Source organism: Larus michahellis, chromosome 8 (assembly GCF_964199755.1).
Source record: "Larus michahellis chromosome 8, bLarMic1.1, whole genome shotgun sequence".
Taxonomy (NCBI): Eukaryota; Metazoa; Chordata; class Aves; order Charadriiformes; family Laridae; genus Larus; species Larus michahellis.
Genome location: NC_133903.1, coordinates 50320612 through 50344900, shown reverse-complemented (window position 1 = coordinate 50344900; position 24289 = coordinate 50320612). Strand labels below are relative to the sequence as shown.

General features: G+C 38.8%; 2 protein-coding genes across 5 annotated transcripts in view; one reads left to right on the top strand and one right to left on the bottom strand.

Annotated features, from left to right (window-relative positions):
• Positions 1–7084, bottom strand: part of OSBPL9 (oxysterol binding protein like 9) — a 65843-nt gene extending 58759 nt beyond the window's left edge. For both annotated transcript variants that reach the window (XM_074596566.1, XM_074596567.1), the window contains exon 1: positions 6951–7084. In XM_074596566.1, the coding sequence (XP_074452667.1) occupies positions 6951–7061 (111 nt within the window). In that variant the 5' untranslated portion in view covers positions 7062–7084. The remainder of the gene's footprint in view (positions 1–6950) is intronic.
• The window catches only part of EPS15 (epidermal growth factor receptor pathway substrate 15), a 74484-nt gene continuing 57162 nt past the window's right edge, over positions 6968–24289 (top strand). The window contains exons 1-3 of one of the 3 annotated variants that reach the window (XM_074596557.1): positions 6968–7106; positions 10520–10635; positions 10726–10844. The gene's annotated coding sequence lies outside the window, so the exon portion shown is untranslated. Of the gene's footprint in view, positions 7107–7240; positions 7943–10519; positions 10636–10725; positions 10845–24289 lie in introns of those variants that run through there. The other 2 variants (XM_074596559.1, XM_074596558.1) reach the window with 2 other exon arrangements.

Below are 24289 nucleotides of genomic sequence, written 5' to 3'. Positions count from 1 at the left end.
GTTTGGAGGAATGATTCCATTTCACTGAACAAAATTTCATACAGCAGAAAGACATCTCTGAATGGCTAATAAAAAAGTCACATTTTACTTTCTTTTTATATTTAAAGTTTTAATATGCAGCTATCTTTTTTTCAGGGATCAGTTTTATAACCAGACAAAATGACATTTTCAATAAACTTTTAATACACAGAGTACTGATTTTGATGATAATGGACTTGAACAGGTTACAAGCAGACAGCAACATGGATAAATTTCAGCTGAAACTCAAATAAAACTTTGTTAAAATGAACAAAGCTATACAGTATTACTGCAGAGGGAATATAGGAATCTTCCAAAACAATATGGCCTTCATTGGTTTCTTTTTTACATCCACACAGTGAAGCTGATCAAATACAGAACTGATCTAACATAAGGCATTTCAGGTAACCTACAACTTCTTAGAGAAATGAAAATAATAACTGGGTCTATTCAAAAAAACAAAGCAAGACAAAATTAAAATCCTAACCCCCCTTAGGCCCCCAGCCCTCCTTCATCTTTAGAACTACAATTATTTTTGTTTAAGATTTCAGTTTAAGTTTAAGATTTCAATATAAAATCCAGCTGCCGTCTGCCTCCAACAGCTCTCAGGCAGGAGTTCTGCTTGCGCAGAAGCGCACAGAACTTGAAGAGGTACATTTCTGACTCACACAGGGCTGTCAAGGAAATCTCTAACATAAGTACACAGATGAGCAAAACCACTTACAACATTTATTTCCCATTAGGGACGAAGAACCTGGAACAAGCTGTATTTATAAATAGTGATTTTTTTCAGTTTAACTAAATCTACAGGAGGGGCTTTAGTTTGGACCACTTTCCATAATAGTTATAGTCCTCATCAAATGCTACGGCAACCCTCCTTTTTCAAGCAGAAATAAAACAATCCAAAAACTTTACGTGCTGTTCCCAGCCCACCATTCCTCTCGCTGCCTTGCAAGGCATAGCCCAGTCTCAGAGGACCTCCTTGAGCACAGGGACAGCATCTAACAGCCACGTGGTTCCTGTAGCTAAAGCTTTGACTTTTGTGGATGCAGCCATACAGCAGGAACCAAACCACTGCAGCAGTAACCGAGGATGCCAATAGATGCCATGTATATCTGAAAAAGGTAAGGCAACAATTTATGGTTCCTGACAAAGAAAAGCATTATACTGCTTAGAGAATCCTACAGGAAATTAAGACATGAAAGGCCTTAACTGGATCCAGGTGTAAAAGACAGGGCACAATCATAGGACCCTCCCTTCGGCCTCTTCCCCAAGAAGCGACAGCTACAGACTAAACAGCCTGTATCCGATTGTATCAGACTGGCTATCTGACCACCATGTTAATCTTTTCAAATTTCTAAATACCGTAATTGCTATTAAAAGTTCATACTGTATAATTCTAAGTTATTTTAAATAAAGCTTATTCACTAAATTGTCTCTCTCACCGGACAGTTCATTAGCTCATTAGACTCAGTTTAACTACTCCATTCCCAACCCGCATTGAGGAAAGATTTTTAAATAGCTAGAAATCTTAAACAAAGTTGTAACCTAACAACAATAAAATTTGATTCTCTAGATGCTACTGGTTTTATTTTGCACACCTAACAAAATACAAAAAACATGCACCGGATGAGATTTTGTGGGTAAGTGAACATATTTAGTACTGAGCTGTTTTTCTTTGGATCTACAATTAGCACATGACCTCTACTCTACTGATTCACCAAACTGATCTTGATACAGATCCTACATGAGCACCCAACTACACTCCATCAAGTTAACGGCGCAGACAACATGGCCGGCTTTGAGAGGACAGCTGACGTGCAGTACAAAATTAACCTATCAAACATCTTTGAACGAATCTGAACAGGCACAATAGGTTTATATGGGATGAGAAATGCCACAGACGCACGCTGCAAAGTGGTGATCAGGTATTGGAAGACCTAAAACCAGACCTGTACCCTAACTACTAAAAAGGAGTGAAATCTTTAAATTATAATCCTATAACAATCTATTCAGTGCATCAAAACCTGTCACAGAAAGTTAAAACTATGTACAAAATTCAATTTAGTGTTGCGTAATAGCCATCAATATTTTTTATCGTGTGCCTGCAAGTTCAGAATTCTTTTTCTTATTATACCTGGTTTGCTTATGGTTTTGTCTGTTTTCATCAGACTCGCTGAGCACATGTTTGTAGGGCATGTGACAGATCAAGTTATTACAGGAAAAAGTGTCACCTCAGAGACCTCAAAGGGAATGTTTGTGCAAAAGCAGATGGTTTTTTCCTGTGTCCTTGGGATTTTTGCACACAGCTGTTGATTGAGAAACTGTATTTGGAAAAAGCAGGAAAACACGTTCAACTGAAAGTCTCTACCATCGGGGCACTGAGCCATGACTCCACCTTCAAAGGCATCATTTGAACTCAAGTTAACGAGATTTGTTTTCAGTTCACCACCAAAGGTTCATGAAACTATTGCAAAATTTGAGTCCCCCTCCTCAATATCTGGATTGTACAATCCACAAGTAGTTCAAGACAGTACAACCAGAATTAAAGTTGCTAACTAGCAGCAAGCTTTAAAAAGCATTAGGGGAAAAATATTTTTACACCACAACTGCTTCCTCACAACGGCTGTTTTCACACAGATTTTGCATTCAACCAGCATATGTTTTTAAAAGTAGTTTGATGGAATGATTAACAAAACAACAACGGGATATCTAAGCACTGAAATATATTCTTTATGCATTTATTAGTGCAAGAACCTTTAAGACAATGAGAGGCTACACAGTTTTGTTTCAAGAACACACGCCATGAAGTTGTCATACACAATTTTTTCTTGCTACCCTCATTCGCTATACAAGCCAGCTGTTTAAGTCTACAACACTTTGAACAGTTCTCCTTTCAATACCACCATATGTAAAAAACCCACAAAGTTTTAAAATACTTTAAGGAACTGACCTTCCTATCTCCTGGCCCTGGTTTTAGCATTGTTTGCGCAGCTATGCCCGTTCTGCTTTCAATTTATTATACAATTAAAATATTTATTTAAAGAGTACACTCAAAACAAGAATTTCAATCAGATTTTCAACCTTGAGGGGTTCTCTGGATTATTTCTACATGATTCCCAAGGGTAATCAAGGCTATAGCTGATGTGTATTTAAGACAGTACTTCTGCCAGAAAACACAAACAAAAAGCAAACTGCGTTCAACTCCCTCTTCCTCCCTAGCCATTTCTTTGTCTTCATTCTATCTCCCAGTACAATGCCAACATACATTTTTATACAAACATGCAGAAAACAAACAACAGAACAAATTCAGCTGAAAAAATATATCAGGAGAAAGTTATTTTTCAGCTGTAATCCAGCTCACGGAACAACTTTACAGGTCCTGTTCCAGGAGAAGGCAGAAATGAGCCATTTCGAGACTTCTCCGTTAAATATTGTCAGTGCAGCCAACTACACACTGAAAAACACAATGCTTCAGTAGACTTGCATTTGCTATACCTTCAAGAGAAAACATTGGTGGATTCACAAATCAAAGAATACTGAGGGGGAAAAAAGAAGTAATTTGTCAAACCATTGGTCAAACTGATCCCAAATGGTACACGGTCATTTAGGTCATATTTTGCTCTTCAAAAAAAAAAAAAAAAAAAGAAAAAAAGTAGCCATTTACTGATATCAGACAATAATTTACTCAAGCAAAACCACATACAGGCAGAATCTGGGTAAGTCCAGATGATACTCTCTGAAACACATAATTCATAAAGAAATTTAAACAAATGTAATTATAAGCAAATTTGAGGATGTACTTTTCTATTCTGAAAGAGAAAAAAACCCACAAACTACAGAAGAAGTGGGAAAAAAGCAAACAATTTGGCATTCTAAAAAACCTTCATAAAACAACTTGGAAATGCATGTAAGAAACATTTGCATTCACACTTGCAAATAAGTACGACTAGTGTGGTGCACTGCAATACACCTAAGTAGAGTGGAAGGAATACACAAATGAAAACAGAAATAAGCATGAACGTTAAATTCTTTTTTTTTCCTGACTCAGATGATACAAAATCTTTTGCCTTGCTCCTTGAAAGTTCTAATCACGTCAGAAATGTAAATTTAATTGAATGCATTTGCTTCTGATGTATGTATCCAAAACATATTTAGGATAACATCTACTCATTTTACCAAAAGATAAAGCATACTAATTTAGGTGCTTTTTTTTTTTTTTCCACAAGTGCAATACTATTGCATACTAACTCTGTCTGAATGTTTATTCCACATTAACAGTACTTTTCTGCAGTCTATTTTAAGACTAAATACAACAGTGCAAGGACACACCTATGAAGAGATGTATGTTTCCAGATCTAGCTCTGATGGAAAGTTCAGCTGGATCAGAAGTTATTACCCTGCAGTTTTCCACAGCTCCTCTGCCAAAGGTTAATTGGCTATTGGATCAACTGGAGAAAGTGTCTCCTGCATGCGCAATTTTCGGGATTGAAATGGGCTAAGGAGTCTGCGAGAGGTGATGAGCAGGTAAAAGCTGATCAGTTAACTGTAATCTCTCCTATCAGCAAAACTCTTCACAAACTGCATGTCTACACAGTCATGGCGAAACAACCTCCACCTACCCCACCCACGCCTTACGCTCAGAGGGAAGGGCCAGTTTCAGGCTGAAAATCGTTCAGCTGCACTTAGACAAGCAGAGCAAGGCTTGTCTATTATATTGCTTCAGACTGAAACTGGCCCAGAGGGAACAGAGTACACGATGCTACGTACCTGATCACATAGGTAAGCCTTTAATTCAAAATACAAGTCTGCACGTAGAGAATCACAACAGGCCATTTTCCCACATACATAAAGCCCCCACACCTGCCAATATTCCAATTTAATGTTGCTTATGTACCACAGTCTTATAAACTACCATTCAGGACTCACCACTCTAAAACTAAAGATACAGCTGAAAGAAAGAGTATCCCACTACCTTCTCAGTGCTAATATTAGTACTTGGGAGGCATGCGGTCAACTGGGACTCGATCTGAACTATCTTTCAAACCCATGTTCCAACTGCCCCTCCAGCCCTGTGAGTAATCACGACAGCACACATGAAGAAGCATCCGTGCTGAAGGATCAGCTCTTTTTGGCAGCCAGTCTTTCCCCAGCTTGAATTCAACATGATACATACCCTTAGGTACAAGAATGAATTCAGATGTCTAGAGAATGGCATAACGTACTTTACAGATATACGTGCGTAAAAGCACATGGATAAAGGAAGCATTCTAAAATAAATGTTAGCTGCAGGAGTTTCTTAGTGGTAAAGGCACACAAAGCAGAGAACGTGATTTGATTTCTTGATCCCAACTTGAATTTTTCAGGGTAGTTTAAAAAAGGATTTTTAAATTTCTGCACTAAAAGTCATTATAATAACATTATACAAAATAAAAGTGTAATGCATATGTAGGGATATCCAATCACAGGAAATAATGAAATATAAGAACTGACTTTTCTTAGACAGGTGAAGACCATAGAATGAAAGTCACTGCAACAACCAGAATTATTATTATATGCACTAGTCATCAGCAAATGTTTCTATTTCTGTAGCTGAGCATTAAATGACTTTGCACCTTGGACCTCCACTTAGACTACACTCACTAATTCATCTCAGTCAAACAACTGACATTTGAACAGCCACTAAAAAGCAACTGTAAAAGCACTTTTTTCATCCGTATTCCTGGTGAGGGATTTTGAACCTACATGAACTAAAACTGAGAGTCTGTAACTGTTTTATGCCAAGAGCCTTATAAACTCCTAGGTCTGGAGAGATGAGCTCCCACCCAGTAGGGCTGGAAATCCAGATTTAGGGAAAAAAAAGATTTATATGCAATGCTTCTGTATGAATATACCTTCACAGACAGCAAGATACTCCAAGTTAAGTTATTTGCTGTAAATCTATTACAATTTACAACAGGTTAAATGTGTGTCTTATATACACAGGCACTCTAACAGCAATTACTCCATGCTAAGAAAACTTAACTGTGGCGTGCACGCCTTTCAGCCAGTCAGCCTTCTCATTTAAGGGCATATCCTTGAAAAAATGAATTTGCACTGGTAAAACGTAACTTAATTCACATTTTTACGTAAGAAGCTGAACAAGTGAGCAAGACAGGATCTGTCACAAGAGGAAAAAAAAAAAAAAGAGTCGAGGAAAACATCACTGTTTCTTTATACACTGCACTTTTAAAGTTCGGGCTTGAAAGTAGGAAGTCCTCAACGGAAACGGGAAAGTCAGCTCCGAACTGGGGAGCGACCGGCGGCCAAGAGACTGGCCCGGCCGCAGAGTCACCGGCCCCGCCGTGCACAGCGGCGGCTCCGCGGCCGCTGGGTGCCGGAGGAGATCGCCTCGCCGCTCGGCGCAGTCGTTCGTGAGGCGGGCGGGCCGCCCGGCAAGGCGACAGCCCCCCGGGCCCGCCGCCCGGGCGGAGCGGCCAAGTTCCCGCCGGGCGGTCAGCAGGGCGCGAAGGCAGCGGGAGCCCGCGGCCATCGCCCAGCACGGCTCCGGGCCGGCCCCGCTCCCCCGAGGACAGAGGGGTCCGCCACCCGCCCGGGGGTGGGCGCGAGGCCCCAGGGAGCCACCTACGGCTTCCGAGACCCCTCCGGCCACCCGGGAACTCCCGGCCGGGGGCAACGGCCGCTCCCGCCCAACGACCCCGCCCCGGAGCCGCCGCCCCCCCTCCCGCGCCGGCCGCCAACAATAACAACGCCTCTCGCCCCCACCCATCAATCTCCCCGCAGGGCCCACCCCATTGGCTGCTCCCGCCGCCTCTTCCTTCCCCATTGGCCAGCTGAGCGGTAACCCCGCCCCGAGTCCCCTCCCCACCCCCACCCTGCGCCTCAGCCGGTCTCTCGGCTCCTCGCCCGCCCGGCCCGCCGCTGCCCCTCACCGTGTAGTAGGAGAGGAGCCCGGCGTTGTAGTCCAGCACGAACCAGCGGTACTGCCAGCCCTTCATGACATTGGTCCATTTGCTCAGCGGGCCCTCCATGATAGACGCCATCTTAGGCACCGAACCGGCACCGCCGCCACGCGCACCGCCCGCTCGGTGAGGGGAGCCGGGCAGCGGCAGGGCGGCCGCCAGGAGGGGAGGGGGCGGGGCACGCAGCGAGGGGGCGGGGCCTCGAGCCACACTTGCCCCGGCGGGGCGGGCGGGCAGGGGGCGTGGCTTGCGCGCGCAGCGGGGACGGGCGTCGGGAGGTGGGGCGGCGTGTGGTGAGGCGAGCGGGAGGAGGCGGGGGTGTGGGTGGTACCTGAGGGAGCCGGTCCCCCCCCGAGGGAGCCGGTCCCCGAGATGGCGGGGCTTCCCCTCACGGCTCAGGGGAGGAAGGAGAGAAGGAGGGCGGGCCGTGGAGGTGGTGGGGTGGCAGTGGCATGTTGGCCGTGGCATGTTGCCGTCAGTTGTGTGAGGGCGGGAGGGCGTTACCCTGTACCGTAAAATACTTGGCACCACGGCGCCTTTTAATTTCCCTCGCTGTTGTGCTCGTCTCCTATGCCTCTCTGTTTGCCTCCGCGAAGCGGCTGTGGGGCTTTGCCGGTCGAGTCCAAGGGCCCGAGTCTTCTCCTGAGGGGGCCGTGGGGCCAAAGTGTATAAAAAAAACATTCGTGGCTTAAGGTAACCTTTTAAGGGTAAGCCTTATTTAAATGGGGCACAGTTTTCCTGTGGACTGATCCAAGAACGTGGAATGAATTCCCTAGGAGCTATGGACAATTGTAAATCTGTTGTTCAGTGCAAGGCATGTTCTTTGGCACTGGTCTTCTCTGACATAAGTACATAACTTCAGTTGTACTTTAACAGAAAAACTTCAAAGGACCCATGGAGATAGTCATGTTCCTTCCTAGGGATCAACAATATAGCAGCTGAAGTAGTGCTTTTATCATCAGGTTTGTGTTTGTTGTGCAATCTTTGCAGTATTCATTGAATAAATTTTTTCCTTTTATTTTCCCACCAAATATAAACTTGTGGTTTTTTTCTTTTTATGATTTTATTATAGAAATCCTTTTATCGTAGGGCTGAAGTAGGTCTAGTGTCTAACAACACTGCAACTTTATACCAAGTCAAACGCATTTTAATAGAAAAATCACACCAGTTAGCCCTTTAGGGAAAAAGAAACACTCAAAGGTAGAGCTTCTGTGTTTGATTCTAGAAAACAAGAAATACTGATATATTTCAATTCATCTTCCCATTTCACATGTCGTATTGCTTACTAGTTTGTTACCAAGTGGAATTTATAGTGTTGACTTTCTAATACCCTTTGGAGTCACCTGGTGGTGTGTTTATGAGTGGTGTTACCAGTTTAATCTAGCTAATGCACAATTCAGTCTTGAAACCCGGCTTGTTAATTTTGATAACATTCTTTTTCAAGCTGCATATGACCTTAGTAGTCTGTTTTCTACTTTAGTTTCACTGACTAAACAAAGCGTGGCTGCCTAGAGATTATACCCAGGCAAGCAAAACAAAAAACATCAGATGGTGCCAGAACATTACTAGTACTACCATTTAAAGCTGTAGTTGGACCGGAGCTTTATTATCTCAGAGCACTATTTTGACTGTATTATGCCACAAGAGATGAAACTACGCAAAGAGCTTGTGCAAAAAACCTTTTGGCTTAACTGTGAAAGGGCTGTCTGTAGGCAGAGCATTCTCAATGAGAAATTCTCAACAGAAGAGCTTTCTATTTACCTTGGTTTGCCAGAGGCTGAATTTGCTGAACTTCGGCATACACAGAATATCTTACTAGTTCTTTGTTCTCTTTGACTTGTTTTTGAGCGGAAATGTGCCAAAGACTTGTCTCCACTAGGAAAAGCATGTATTTTAGCTAACTCAATTTAGCTAGAACTTAAAAGCCCTAGAGTGGATGGAAAAGTTGCGTTAATAGGTGTTAAAGGGGAATACGTCCTGAGGTTTCTTTTAGAAATGTGGTATGGATATTCTCTTTAGGTAATTTGGCAGAGAGCAGAGAATCATTGTTTTTCAAAAAAAACCACACAAATTGAAATAAATACAAAATTATAGTCTGTTATCAGCATTCAGGATACAGTATCATACAGTTTTATGTACTTTCTTGACGTGCCAGGATGATGTGTCTTCTGTGTATATCGGATTACTCCAGTATATATTGAACATGGTTCATGAGGGCATTGTTGAAGGAATTAGGCTTGATTGACTAGATCCTTCTGATAAAGATTCTAGGTGCCTGTTCAAATTGTTTTCAAAGATTAGTGCAAACATTTTAGTTCAACAAAATGAAATCAGCCACAACTGTGATATAACCTACCTTTATATACTTTGTATATTACATCATCAGCATCAATGATTTTGAATAAAATATTACTTGAAATAGAAGTTACTTCCTTAATAGAAGAATTTAGTTTGCTTTAATACGTTCTGTCTGTATCCAATTTGGAACAGTTACAAAGAGCTGTTATTTTCTATAATTATAGACAGTTTTATTGTGGTGTTCTCCGTATTTTACAAAACTTAAATTAGACTAGTATGTCACCCTCTTTAACATCAGGTAGAGTACTTACTGTCATCTGAGAGAATTATGTACTACAGAGATCAACAGAACTGGGCAGAAAGCAGCAGTGGTTACCTTGTGCTGCCTTTGTTTTATACACTGCTCCATCAGCTGAAAATCTTGTCCAGCATCATTCTCCTGCCACACAGAGGCCTCGACTAAATTTTCTTGCTGTAGTGCCCCAGCCACACACAGATTTCCTGACCAGCCACAATGTTTAAACCATAAAGTGGCCTCTGGAGTACTCAGACTGTCCCAGCAGGAATGTTGGGGGAAACCTCAGATATGCCCAGTTCTTACTGTGTTTTCCAGGACATCCCAACTCTCACCCTACTCTTTAAAATTTCTTCTATGTTCTTTTCCTTTGCCCAAGTGTGTTCAGTAAATTACATCTGGGTTTTTTTGGGCCATTACAGTTTAAATCTGTGTCGTTTCTAGCCAAGAGGAAGGTGCTGCCAATTTAAATACCAGTGAAGGACAAGGGTAGAGGGAATGAGAAGCAGGAGTATACTGAAGGTCTGATTCTGTAAGAGGAAAATGCTTTTCTATTGTAAATTTTCCTGAAGTTATAGCTGATATAACATTGAGGAACCTCAGTGATGAAGTTGTGTGGCTTGTGGGTTTCCTTAAGGGTGTCTGGGAGTGTGACTGGCAGCAGTGAAAGTAGCTTTAGCTTCTCCCAACAGCTGCAATTGCTTGGGGTTCTGTGGAACATAAGGAAGCCATTTGAGAAGAGAACAAATGATGGTTTGTTTCCTTCTCTTTTCTCACTTCAGGAATGGGCTGGTAGTCTCATTTTATATTTCTTGTTCTGTCAGGTCACTGTGTCAACTACCGACAACATAACCATCATAACTGAGAAATTATGTTTTAGCAAGATGGTGGATGATTCTTTTTCTGCTTTTTGGCAGCAAGTAACATCTTTTATTTGTACCTGCAGGAAAAAATTTCATCCATTTGATTTTTTGTGGGTAACAAATGCACTAATAACCTACAATCAAGCAGAAGATGAAGGCTTCTGTGTCATCTTCAGTCTCCTGCTACTGCCCTTTAAAGGTATTTTCTAGTCCCTCTATGCATTTGTTGATTACACTAAGAACAGGAACAATGTCAGGGCCTAAACATTTTTTTATTTTATTTCTCCAGAATTATGTTTGGTTTAGGGGTTACAGAGAGGAAGATAGACGGGAGAGAATCACCTTTACCCTACAAACAGTCATTCTTAAAAGATGATAATTAAATGAAGTATGCCAATAAGTGCCATTGTAAGTAGATTTTATTAATAGATTTATTATACTGTCACTGTTTTTAATACAAATGTTTATGAAAAAAAAATCAGCATTATAGTGGAATGAAGACAGTAGTTGGTTCTGTGTCTTTCTGAGGCAAACAAGTAATTCTGCCTTGGGCCTTTCTTGCCAATTCCTGTACGATCCCAGCAAATAAAAGCCATTTGTAATAAATTTTCCCAATCCTGTCCATTTTAATCTAGTTTTTCTCTGATCTTAATTGTCATAAATTCCTTTCAGTCATGGAACCTCGTGGAGGGCTAAGCAGACCTTTTTGAGTCTTCTAAATGACTTCATATTAGCCTACACTAGAAGAAATCAAATTACTACAGGTTGTATGGAATTAAAGTCCTCAGGCCTCAGAGTCCCTGTTCTGTTTCTATTAATAGCTTATGTCTGTGTTTGCACTAGGTTTCACAAGAGAAGGGACTTTTCTTTCTGAGCATTGTAAAATCTGCCTTATTATTGTCCAGATTCTCGTCCTTTTTATGGCGTGTTTAGAGCTGCACTGGAGAGTATTTCCCCAAAACACATGGAATGTGTTCAGCCAAAATGTGGTACCATTTAAGAAAGGGATGGAGAATCCCTCTTGCATTTAAAATAGGTAGAGATGATTATGAAACTTAAGATTTATTTTATCTATAGTTATTTAATGCTCTCAAGTGGTGCTGTATGTCTGGTGGATGATGCAGCAAAGACGCAGCTGACTCACCTCACTGGCACTGATACTTTACAGGACTAGGAAAAGTTTGTCAGATGTTGCAGTGTGATGATGGTATTCAGTTAAGCAATTCAAGTGACTCACTGAACAAATCCTGTTACAAGGTCTACAGAGAAACACATTTTAAGAGCATTATAAATTTGAGTAGCTTTATAACAATAGCATAACTTAATTTTTGTTACGGTCTTGTAAAAGAGTAAATTCAGGTTACAGTTTTGCAGGAAAGTTTGACATAACAGCCTTATCTGGCAGTTGCAAGAGATGTAAACTGACATTTTAGGAGTCAGCATTTCTTCAAGAAGTACATTTCTGAACTTGCTGAGGGTCTTTGCCATGTAGAAATGTGGATATCTTCTGTACTGCTTTTATGCAGAGGAGAGCAGAAAATTCCTCCCACATGCTCCTGTCACACTTGAGATCTTTCAGTGTTCAGAGATGAAGGCATTAACAGCAAGACAAAATTAACAGCAAAACAAAATTAAAAGCAATTTAATAGGGAAGGCACCTTTTAACAGAATGTGTAACTTAAATATACAATAAATGTAGTCCAAAAGAATTAAAAGATTTGCCTAGCCTTTATACTGAAGGAACAGTTTTATGATCTATTTTCCATCTGCACATGGACTGAGCTCTGGTAATCTGGAAATCTAGTCTAGCAACTAGAAAAATGCTGGAATGAATTTTGCAGGGTGAACAACTCACTGTAATCTTAGTATTATTTTATTATAAAACTTACAGCAAATCATATTTTAGTCTTGAGAAAACAGGCCTGATGTCTTTGCTAAGTACAAGAGTTTAGAGTTCACAGCATGCTGAATCACATTTTATATTCCTAATGCATTGCGTAGATGGATAACGTCTCATCATTTGATTTAAGCATCTTATCATCCCGTGGGCAGAATTTATTTAAAATTTAATGCAGAAGTCCATGCTATTTTCTCAACCGCAAATAAGTGATTTCTACTTTAGTCTCCACAGAGACTTTGAAAAGGTATAGAGGAATGCTGCTCAACTGGAATATTTACTTCACTGAAGCCTCAGTACAAAAAGGCAAATAAGCATAATCTCTTTTCCCAAAGCTTTCCCACCATCACCTCTTTTCCTAGTGTTTGGCCTATTAATATGTTTTAAATAAGGTTACTTGCTCTTTGCAGTCAATTTGTTTGGAAAGAATGCAATGTCTCACAAAATTAGACTATTTACAGTAGAGTTTGATGTGTAGCAAATTTAGCAAGGGAAAAGGTAAGAACTGATTAATATTTTAAAGAGTATTATCCCTAATCATAAGGACTATATGCTATGTTTATTTTCAGTAAGGAGTATTTATCTTTTCTTTATACACTATATTTATTTGTTATTAATAAATACAGCAATATCAAAGCTAGTATTTAAAGATAGTGTATAGACATATACAAGTAGGTTCCAGAATATATGCATATTATTAGGCTGTTATGAACAGTATCCATGCTGTCTGGTAGAATCTTATTAAAATCTGGAGGAAAAATAAAAAATATCTTTTTCCTTCCTTTTTTTTTTTTTCCCCAGGTGAATAGCAGAAATAATGTATTAGACTCAAGCATAAATCTGACTATGGTAATTTTTAGGGTACCGGGTGGGAAATCTAAGGAGATGAAAGGGAGGGTAAAAGTAAAGTCAAGGAGACCTAGAGCTGAGCAATCAAACATAAAACACAGCTGTATAGAATGAGCACTATCCCATGAGTGCTTCTATTATTCATTTTATATTTCCATAGCTAGAAGTATTAAAGGGGTATCTATTAAAGCTAGGTTTCAGTTGTGTCAATTTAGAATCACTTTCCAGCTCCTTGTGCACTTCATTCTAGGATTTAAGGCCAAATCATTTTACTTTAGATCTAGAATCACTCCTAGTGATTTGTATGTAGGAGGATCCCTGTATAAAGTATAATCCCTCACCTGATAACTGCCTTGTTTTGGGGATGTCAAAAATATCTTTCTTTAGGGTTACTGTTTCTTGTATAAGAATGGGAGACAAAGGTAGCAAGGTTTATCCTACCAAAAATTGGAGAAGTCTTTTTCTTCTTATCTGAGAATTAAAATAATCCTTTTTGGTGCCTGCTTAAAGGATTTACTTCCTCCTTGTTCTGATATAAGTGAAAATGCAGAAATTATGTTTTCATTGTACTCAATTCTCTGTCTCTCTCATGAGAAATGGAGAAAGAAGTGGAGAATTGATTTAGTAGAAGAAAAATAAGTAGCCACCGGAATTGTCAGAATAAACTCAAATTGTTTCCCCAAAATCATGATTTGCTCTTGGACCTCAGTTTAGAGAGTAGATGGGTGTTTTGCTACTTTTACAGCTCTTGGGAGCTGTCAGGAGACTATTCCGGTTATGTGTGAACTAGCAGACTCATGTGCAGGGTCAGCCACATCTGATTTCCAGATGAAGTGAGACTTCGGTTCACAGCAGCGCCTCCTGCAGCTTCATCAGCTTGGTATCAGCAGCAGGAAAACCCAAGTTCAAAGATCAGGGGAAAGCCCACCCTGTCAAGGTTTCCAACCTTATCAGTATGAAGACAAAAGCTTGGGACATATTATAGGATGAATTCATCAGCTGTCTAGACTAAAACAACCACTCACGCCAATTAAACAACTCCAGCTCAGGTGACTTCTGAGCTGTAAATTATAGGAGGTTTGGGAAGTACACCAGGGCAGTCTCACTGCATGTTTATCTACTCCTACTGTCTTCCACAGCTGCTAGCTACTGCCACTGCTGGAGACAGGACGCTGGGCTATTTAGACCTTTGTTATGAGCCACTACTTCTATTCTTATATTATGTTCTCATTTTCACAGCATTAGCTGAGGGACTCTATAGGTACTCTTTCAAGGGGGGCTTTGGGGTTTTTTTCCCCAGTAAGTGTGGAATTTCTGTGGGAATCTTTAATGATATTGTAGCCTAATTTTACATTGTAATAGTCAAACCTTATTTTGCCCATTTTTTAACATTAGCAGTTTCACTGACTTTTGCTGAAGCTGAAATTGCTCAGAACTGCTGAAATAAGCCCAGATGTCATGGGCTGAAACAAAGGGAATCCTACTCAGCTCACAGAGAGCAGCACACACAGGATGGCGACTCTGTTCCTCAGTTTGTAAACCAAGAACTTGATGAAAATCCAGGCCTTATTGCATCTGTTTGCCTCTAAGTTTCAAAAGATCGGTGTGTTTTATTTGTACTTCCCAGTGCCCTGATACACTATTTAATTTGAACAGTAACTGCAACGTAACTTCTAAGCAAATGCTACAATAACATTAATATTAAAGTCTGTAAATGCTACTGGAGTTAACCAAATTCCCTGGACAATTGTCAGAAAATGGACAGTTACATCATTTGCTTTCCACTGCCCAAGATAATGAATTTTTTAAAATAAACTTGTGAGGAATATACTAACAAAGAAGTCTAACTATAAAAATAGTCTGCAGTATACAGTGAGACTTTGATTTCCATAGCATAAGCTGAAATTGGTAATGTTTAGGATTTCGTAGTTTCTTACAGTTATGTATTTACTTGAAATATACACAATAGATAGTTTGGTTTAATTTACCTGTTAAGTTTGCAATATTGTTTGTAGATTATCAGCATTAAGCCTTTCAAAATAAACAACAACAAATGAAAGCATGAGTTTAGTTGGGTGTTTCCAGTTCAGGCTGAACAGGCCAAAAGTTGTTCATATTTGTGTGTTCCATTGGTGTTGATGTGGTTACATGTACATAATCAGGAACAAGATTTGTCCCATTGAATTAAAGATTAAAGCATGTAAATAACCAAAGTTGAGCTCTGCTATTCATATTGCGTAAGAAAAGAGGAGGATCTGAGCTTTTCATTAGTATTACACTCTCCAGTTCATGCTGACTACTTCTAATTATGCTGTTTCCAGTATGCCAACTAGAGAAAAGATGCATTGCTTCTGAACACAGCAAAATGACTAGCAATTGGACTGTTCTCTTATCAGTCTTTCAGATTTTGGTTTACATATCTGACAATTTTAGACAAAACAAAATCCTACCCAGTTTTCCCTCATCCAACTATATTGATAACATTAACCCATTCTGTCTGTAAAAGTTATGTCTACTTGGCTTTACACTTTTGGATGGGAATTTAATCTGTTAAATATCAGGGGTGATGTCTCATATTTAATCACTACAGAGTTGCTGCGTTAAATTTACTCATTTCACTGATTTTCTAAAACATGAGGAGGACAATGTTCTTTTTCTTATAGGTGGTGGACCAGTCTTATACCCTGAGTATTTGGCTTGGCTGTAGAGTTAGGTAAACTTACAATGTCTTTCTGGTTTTTAGCTTGAATCCTGTATACCCACAAATCCTTAATTGTAGCACTGTAGTACTTTAAATATTTCTGGGGATATTCAGTGTCAGCAGTGTCAGCTGATGCAGCGACTGTGTGAAGCATAGGTGATATTCTGCAGTGTAACTGATCTTAGTAGTGCTTGGCTGACTGAAGTGATGGCTGTCATTTCTGTTCCCAGTAGCAACATGGGCATATTCTGTACAGTGAATGCTCAGACAGTGTAATTCCTTCTTGGAAATATTCGAATTTTTTTTCATTTGCAGTATGCAATCTGCCATTCTCTGGGTTTTTTGAAGGTATTGTGTCAGGATTCCTGATGTTAAGAAATTCAGACAACAAGATAGAGTTTGGGGAGATGGACAGATTAATAGACAGATATAGATGCACATAGATGTGTGTGTGTCCTCAGGAAAAGAATCCAGATGGAAAAAACTGGCATATCTGGGAAAATCAAGACATATGGTAGCTTTAAATCAGTTTTACTTTACAGTGAAGGCATTGCCTGAGGCATAATAATGCCAGCAGGAACAACGTCTCCACTTAGGCAAGCCATGGACCAAGTGTTTGGCAGCGGGTCCTGTGGAAAGGCTAGGAAGTATTACAAGCTGGGGAGAACTTTCTGGTAGCTGTTCCTATATCAGATTGTTTAAATGGGAAATCAGTAGACTTCATATTCCAGACATTTTAAATTATTTATTTCTGCTTAAGCCCTGCCAACTAAAGCATAAGTTAAAAGGGAATTTTGTTCTCTGAACTTTCAGGGTTCACATTTTCAAGCTTTTCTTGGCAACCTTGAAGGCCAGAAAAGTCCTATATTTCGCTGCTTTCTTGTCAGCTTTTTTGAATTAAAGCTCAAATAACCCATGCAAGCTCTTAACTCCAGAGGCTGGAGCTTTATTAAAAACAAAACAAAAAAAAATGAAGAATTGGAACATATATGATACAATCTTGGTAGCTAGTAAAACTGAATTTGTTTTTGAGAGCATGCCATACTTGAAAAGACTAAGTAGAAAGGCAGAAAATGAGAAAAGAGCATCTTCCAAACAGATAGGCTATGTTTATCTAAAGTGGGACAAGGAAAACTTTTATCCCACTTAACTTTTACTTTTGGATGGCATTTGAATTGGCCTTGTGTGTTTGGCAGCTCATCTGTTGAGCCATCTGTTTCAAATTATGCATGCTCAGAGGGCACATTGCATCCAGGGATACTGTTCCCCCGAACACTAGAAACTTGAATTGGATTTGCAGTTTAGCGATCTGTAAACATGGATGTGCAATCATACATCTGAATAAACTCTGTTTGTTGTGGAGAAACTGAAGCATTCATACAGCTGGAGTAACCTGAGGAAGGTTGTAAGTGGAAAGCCTAAGGCCATATTCACTGTCCAATCTCCCTCGTACAGTGTTCAGGCAGTGCAAAATAAGAGAAAACCATCCAAGGGTCCCAGTTAGGAAATTTCTCTATCAGACTTAAGAGTTCTTAATGGACTAAGAGCTGATATAGTAACCAGTTTTAAAGCCCATTTAAACAGTGTCTTAAAGGGATTGTAGGGTAGAGAAACTGCAACTTGGCTCCCTCTGTTAATGAATCATCTCCAGTCCCATCACAATGCTAGAGGTGAACTGGATAGTGAATCAGAAAGCTATAACCAACTCTGAGAGCCTTTGTTATACAAGTACATCTTGGCCAGGAAAGAGGATTTGATCCATAAACTTTAATGGTCCATTAGATAAATTTTATATTATTTATGGCATATTAGTAGCACTAACCTTTTTCATATGTTATCTGCTTTGAACATACTTTTTTTTGGAAGAATATACTGTTTGTTCCACCCCTCCCTATTCCTTCCTTTCCCCAGAATGCTGACTCAGTTCCTTTTGCTCGTTCAGTCAACTTGCAGTTTTAGGCATTTCCTTGTCCGTTTTTCAGTGGAACACATTACTTCCCTCTCATCAGTGTTGTGCAGCTCTGTTGTGGCTGTTGAGTAACATGCTGGCTGGAGACGGAAGAGATTTCTTTACAAGCAGTAGATACTGACATAAGACCATTTTCTCTTCATGGAATACACTGAAACTATGGGCTTGGGTAGCAGTTGTGCACTTGTGTATGAGGGAAGGAAATTTGGCTTACATAATGCAGTGATGGAAGTAATGGTAAATCTAGAACCAGCGAGGAGACTTGAGGGATAAATGAAATTTTGTTATAGATTCTCTTTCTAGATTATTATATTTCCTTTTTACAGGTTTTCATTTTAGCCAAAACCCCAGGTTGTTTGCATTATCAGCAAAGTTTAAGTCCTCTGGTGATGAGGATCAGACTAAAGTAATGGAGTTTATAATAAATTATGAACAGAGTGTTGACCAAATGTAGATCTATTATATTGTTTGGGCAGATCTTATTCAATGTGCATGAAGAGCCTAGTTATGACATTAGGTTGAGTGAGGTGCTTGGAAATATTTCTTCCTGCTAGAAATAGCACACACAGTTCATTTAATCAAATAATTGTATATGCACAATTTGCACATCTAAAACTTTAGGAATTTTACTTTTTGTAATATATTTAATCTGCTTATCTGATCAAAAATAGATCTTTATATTACATTGCTTACTCAAGTATTAAGTTGTATTACATTTTTAATTAGCAATCCCAAAAGATCTACAGGAATTGATGAACGTTATTTCAGCAATGTTACAAAACTGAGGTACCTGAAAGAAGAAAGAAGTCTAATTAAAATTTTGCCTTTTTGAATCTTGTTATTAGAATAAATGCTTTTCTTATATGAACACTTTGTTAAGTTATTACAAAGCTACTAGGGTAGGAGACAGAACTGCAGATATGTAAAAAAGTCAGCTGTATGATAATGATAGTGGTAGAGGGGAGAGAGATTCTCTGCTGTTTTTAGAAGCTGCCAAGGACGTAGGTGCTAGGTTTTGGGCAAGAGAAGTCTTACAGACTAATGCCATCTGGCTGGCTTTCGTCTGTGCCAGTTGTTATATAGGCCCCAGTCCCGCCTCTACCACATTTCTTGAAGTAGGAATTAGATTAAAATACAGTAATTGACAGTTACCTGACTGGAAACATACCTATTAAGTGATTTAGAAACCCAAGGAAGTGATCCAAGCTTCTGTGCTTGAGACGATCAAAAGTATCCTTATCCCTATCCTGAAGCGATTTTAGGATACTTTTCCCTTTTCAAGCCTCACTGGCAGGAAAAAAAGCCGGGCTGTAGGATCTGCTCCAATTTGCTCTCCAATGCACATGATACAGTCAAAAAAACCCCAAAAAACTCCACCACCACTCCCTGGTCTTCTGCCTCATTCTTTTAATTAGTAACTAGTCTTTCTGAGATGCCATGCATAGCACTTTTGTTTCCTGTGCTTTATTTTTGCAAAAGACAGAGATCTATCACACCAAGGTTTTGCAAAGCCTGTGTCTGCATGACAATGTTGGTAACTCACTTAATCTTTTAAATTATTCTGTAAACACAAGTCTCAATCCTATATTGAGGATAACTGTAGATTTTTAAGTTGTGATTGTAGGAACTCCATATACTGGAAGATGGGATTTGAAATTATCAGAATTAGATATTATGTTGACTTTTATTTTAATACAATAGGCTTTGTGATATCATCCGGCCCTGTCACAAACTTTTGTTGTTTAGAGTTAACAGACATCTTGCATACCTGAGAAACCCAACTACAAAAATAAGGATACTGAAAAGCAAGAATAAAGAGCAGGTACCTGTATTTATAAATACAACAACATAGGCTTTCATGACCTTGATGTCTCTATAAGGTACCTGTATGGTTTATATTTTTGGGCCGATAGTTGTGCCATCTAGCTAATGGATTTATTTTGTAGTCCCATCTAGGAGACCCACTGCTGGCCTTGGATTTATTCCCGACTTAGGAGAATTGGAGTTAAATTAACTAACTCATCTATTTATTAATTTTACAGTTAACTAAATAGCTCTGCTGATGATTTTGAACTATTTTTTTCTCATGCGTATCTGTATAGATGTAATTTACCATCATCTAATGCTATCACAAGGAAAGGAGACAGAAATGCATTAAATAATTTTTTACAAATATTTCTCTAAGGAAAATCTCTAGGGTAAACTTGATTTGAACAGGAACAAAATATATCTCTTCTGTAAACAGGAAGAGGCTCACAATCAAGAATGTTTCAGATTTGTATGTAATCCAAATGCCTTTTTTCATGGAGATTGTTTTAGGAAGAATACATCCTCTGTTTCTGCAAAACTCATCTAGCTATCTGACCTTATCTGCCTTATATGGCTTCTTCCTCTGTCTTATATCTAAAACCTCGATACTTTCCTCTTTTGGACCTCAGTGTCCTTTGTTTCATTTTTATACATCATATCTGTTTTCTAAGCACCTTGGCGGGTTTATCCTTCTAAAGAAGGACAAATTTGTAATGTTTACACAAATTAAATTGATATGGGAATCAGAAAAATCTGGCTGGTTTGATACTTGTGCATCATCATCAATAATTTTGGTAATCTGATGTAGATATTTATGTATAGATACACTGATACAGTCTTCAATTGCTTCTCAGCTTTTGTGCATCTAATTGAAATTAATATTATCAATAACAGCAGGAGTTAGCTCAGCTTGTCTTTGAGATTCTGGGGTGCATTTTTAAGGCCAGAATATATTTAAATGTAATTTTATTTGTAAACTGAGAAAGTTTAATTGAAAAGCTGTTGTGAAACTACTGAAACACATGACATAGTTTTCACATTATTACACTGGAAGTATTTTCCATGGCTGCTTTAATTGCTACTAAAACTCAAAGAAACTTGTTTTATGAATGGGCACCAGACTTTTGTAGCTACATCTGTTGAACACAACAGGCAAAGCTGATGAAATATCTTTTATTACAGATAATAGGAAAGAAGCATAAGGTGACACTGAGGTAAGCAAGTCCTTGTCAGCTGATGGAGTTCAAATTCAATTAATGCTCTTTTGCATCTCATCAGTCACGTGCAAACCTTACATATTTCCATCAAGGCTGAATCACTGCTGTGTTACTTCTGCAACTTACTCTTAAAAAAACCCAACAAACTAACAAAACAAAACAGTCATTAAGCAAATAATTTGGTCATCTTTAAGGACATTTCATGTTTCAATTGCGTGTGCAACCAAATAGGAACATATGTTAAATTGTGAACTATTCACAAGACACATACTTCACAGCAATGTTATAATATTCAGTCTTTGATATTTAGCAGTGATATTTATTTTATGTGTTTAAAACATTTTTCATGAAGGAAAATATTTTAGGCACTATCTCATCAGCCAAGTTACGTTACTATTATTGATAGTACCAAACTGATTTATAAGAATGAAAACATTTAATTACATGTCAGTAATTCAGGATTCCAGAAAACAAAGAGAGGTTCTAAGGCAACATTCCTCAGTCTTACATGTTGACACCAGTGGGATTATGTGTTTTGCACTAAAGGAACATTGTGCCTGCCGGTGTTGTGCAATAGTTGGCCGAGTAACAGAACGGAGTCCTCTCCCTGCTGCAGAGCTGTAAATCAAAAATAATCCCACGTGGTGGATTCTCATTTATGGATATGCAGCAGGATTGTGGTTCTGAGAATGGGGAGTGCAGCAGGCAGAGTAGCTGTAGAGATTCCTACAGAATCACACCAAATTCCTTCTGTCTGCTGCAAGAATGCTGCAATGTGCTGATAGCTTTCACAAAGTGCAACCTGCAGTCTCCCTTACAGCACACAGCTGATACAGCTGTAGGCAAGTAATGCTTTGCTCTTCCTTCTCACTCTATTTGTCAATAATTTGCGATCTTTTCCATAGCAACAAAGGCATCAAAATGCTTATTTTGGTTAGAACAGTTTTAAATGTGGCTTAATCATGGTTAAATAACATGGTCGGATCATCTCTGTCCTTATCTACTCTGAGGGCAAAATCATTATCACCTTTTCAGATACGATTGATTTTCCACTGTTGTTAAGGCTTTTGACTCATTTCCTACTGGCAGTCCCGGTACTATAACCCAGCTGAGATCTCTGTTCTCCCACCAGTGGTCTTGTCACTGTAGTTCACATACATGAGAGAGGTTACTGGTGAAACCAAGCGGAATATGATTTAAATTTAGTAAAGTTTTTAACTACTAGTGTAAAATTAAACACGACTATTGTGTTGTCCTGAACAAGGATGAATGTAAATGTGTGTTGTAAGTGTTTTGCTGTGTCAGTGCCTGAATCGTTGCTCAGCTTGAAGACTGGGGTGCATGTTGTAGGTGACTGTGATTTGGGAAAGTTAGGGTTTCTGTCTTATGACCAACATTATTGTATCAGTTGTATTTTATTTTCGTAATTTCCAAACCATTTGGACATTGTTGTAATTAAGACTAGTTGAAAATGAAAGAAAATTAAGAAGGTAAGAATATATAAGATGAAAATAATTAGGAGAACAAAAAAAGGAAAGTCTCAAGAAGAAACAGTTGCTGCTATCAAGATTTACAGCAATGCCATAAAAATGGCATCATGCCATTAATAGTCATGAGTTTGTCTTAAAGACAAACCATTTCATGAGAAGAAAAAAATTCAAATGGTCAATAATATTCTCTTTTACCTAATTACTTCATGTATCTTATAATTCTGAAATGAATTAGTAATCTTTGTGAAGTGCAGAATGAATTAGTTCTAGATTAGGGGAATGCTGGGAATTCAGTGTGTAGATTTGCATATTTTTTTTAAGCATTTTCCATTTATTTAAAGCATAATAGACTTGTAATTGTTTCAGAAAAGTGAACCATGCATTCTCTGGATCTATAGTATAGACAACCTGCCTAAGGAAAAAGGGAACAGAAGAAACTGTGGTAGAAGCCTTTCTGCCCACTACTTTGTAAAGATATTAAGTTTCAACCCTCATTTTGGTCAAATTTACAATACACATTACAATATTGATGTGTTTAATTTATAATGAAGACTGTTGCTGTTTCAGCAGTGGTATCGCTTGTACTATTTCTGTCAGAGCATATATTAAGCTGTACGAGGAATGGCTAAATCTCTAACTGCTGTTATTAGCTGGACATTGTGTCGTCAAATTAGTGCCTATTGAAGATCTTACTGGATTTCAAGTATGATCTTGAATTAGGAATTAAATCCTATGTGAAAAATGTTACTCTGCTGTGTGTCACCTGCCTAGGTGATAAAGAGGTCAAACTGACCTCTTGTGTGTATCTACATTTTCTCTAATTCTTTTGGGGCATGAGGTATAGCCCCACGAAATTGTCTCATACAAATTAGTTGGAGAAAATACGGTTACAGTCTTAATGAAAAGATAAATTGTGTATGTTTTAAAATGGTATAGATGGGTCTGTAGTGCTGCATTTTAAATTTGCCAACTCTTCCATCAAATTTAATTGCTTTGAAGAGATTCACTCAAGACTTATTCAGGTTATTATCAACTGTAACATTTCAATCTCTTAATAAAAATTCAAGATTGTTCTTTCTAATTATCACAGTTCAAAAATAGTTTTGCCCTTTGGGATTCTGAATATTTGCAGTACAAGTGACATCATTTACAAAAACAAAGAGGTACAATTATTCCATACTGTACTCTGTTTCTATGTGACATGACTGCCAGATGAAGAAATTGAATTCAGATATATTCAAGTATTTCTGAACATCTGAACAAAAGCACCATCCAGATGAATATATGTGCATATACCTTAAAATCCTAGTTTGTGCTTCTTTAATACTGCTACAGTTTTATATAAATTTGATGATCCCAATTTAGAACAGTTTCAAGGCAGCTATAATTTTGGAAGTCTGCAAACCAGCCTGAGGAGCCAAGAGCACAGCACAAGAGGAATTAGCGGATTATTCCTCTTGTGGTTTTAATAAGGATGGCTCTAGTAACAAGCCATCCTCCTAGAAGATACACCGTAGGACTCACACATTACAGGTTTTATGCAAAAAATGAACAGTTCTCCATGGAAGATCCGATGCAGAAGGTCAGGCTAGATTATTGTAATGTTTTTTTGTGGCCTTAAAACATACCAGCCTATCAGTAACCCTACATCTAGAAAACTTGCTGCTGCATAAAATATAAAGAGCACATAAAGCATATCCTGGGGTGTGTTTCTAGTTAAAGGCATGCCTGCAGTTGTGGCTTCCTAAAACAACTTGTGTCACTAGTCCTGGAAAGTACTCTGAGATTTTTGATAAGAGGTACCTTCGGTCCAAAAGGTCATCAGAGTTTTGTGTGATCTTCCTCATTTCTAGGGAGAGATCTCTTAATAATCTAAGTGTAGAAAAATGCTGTTTTGTATCAAGAGCACAGCTGTTGCTTG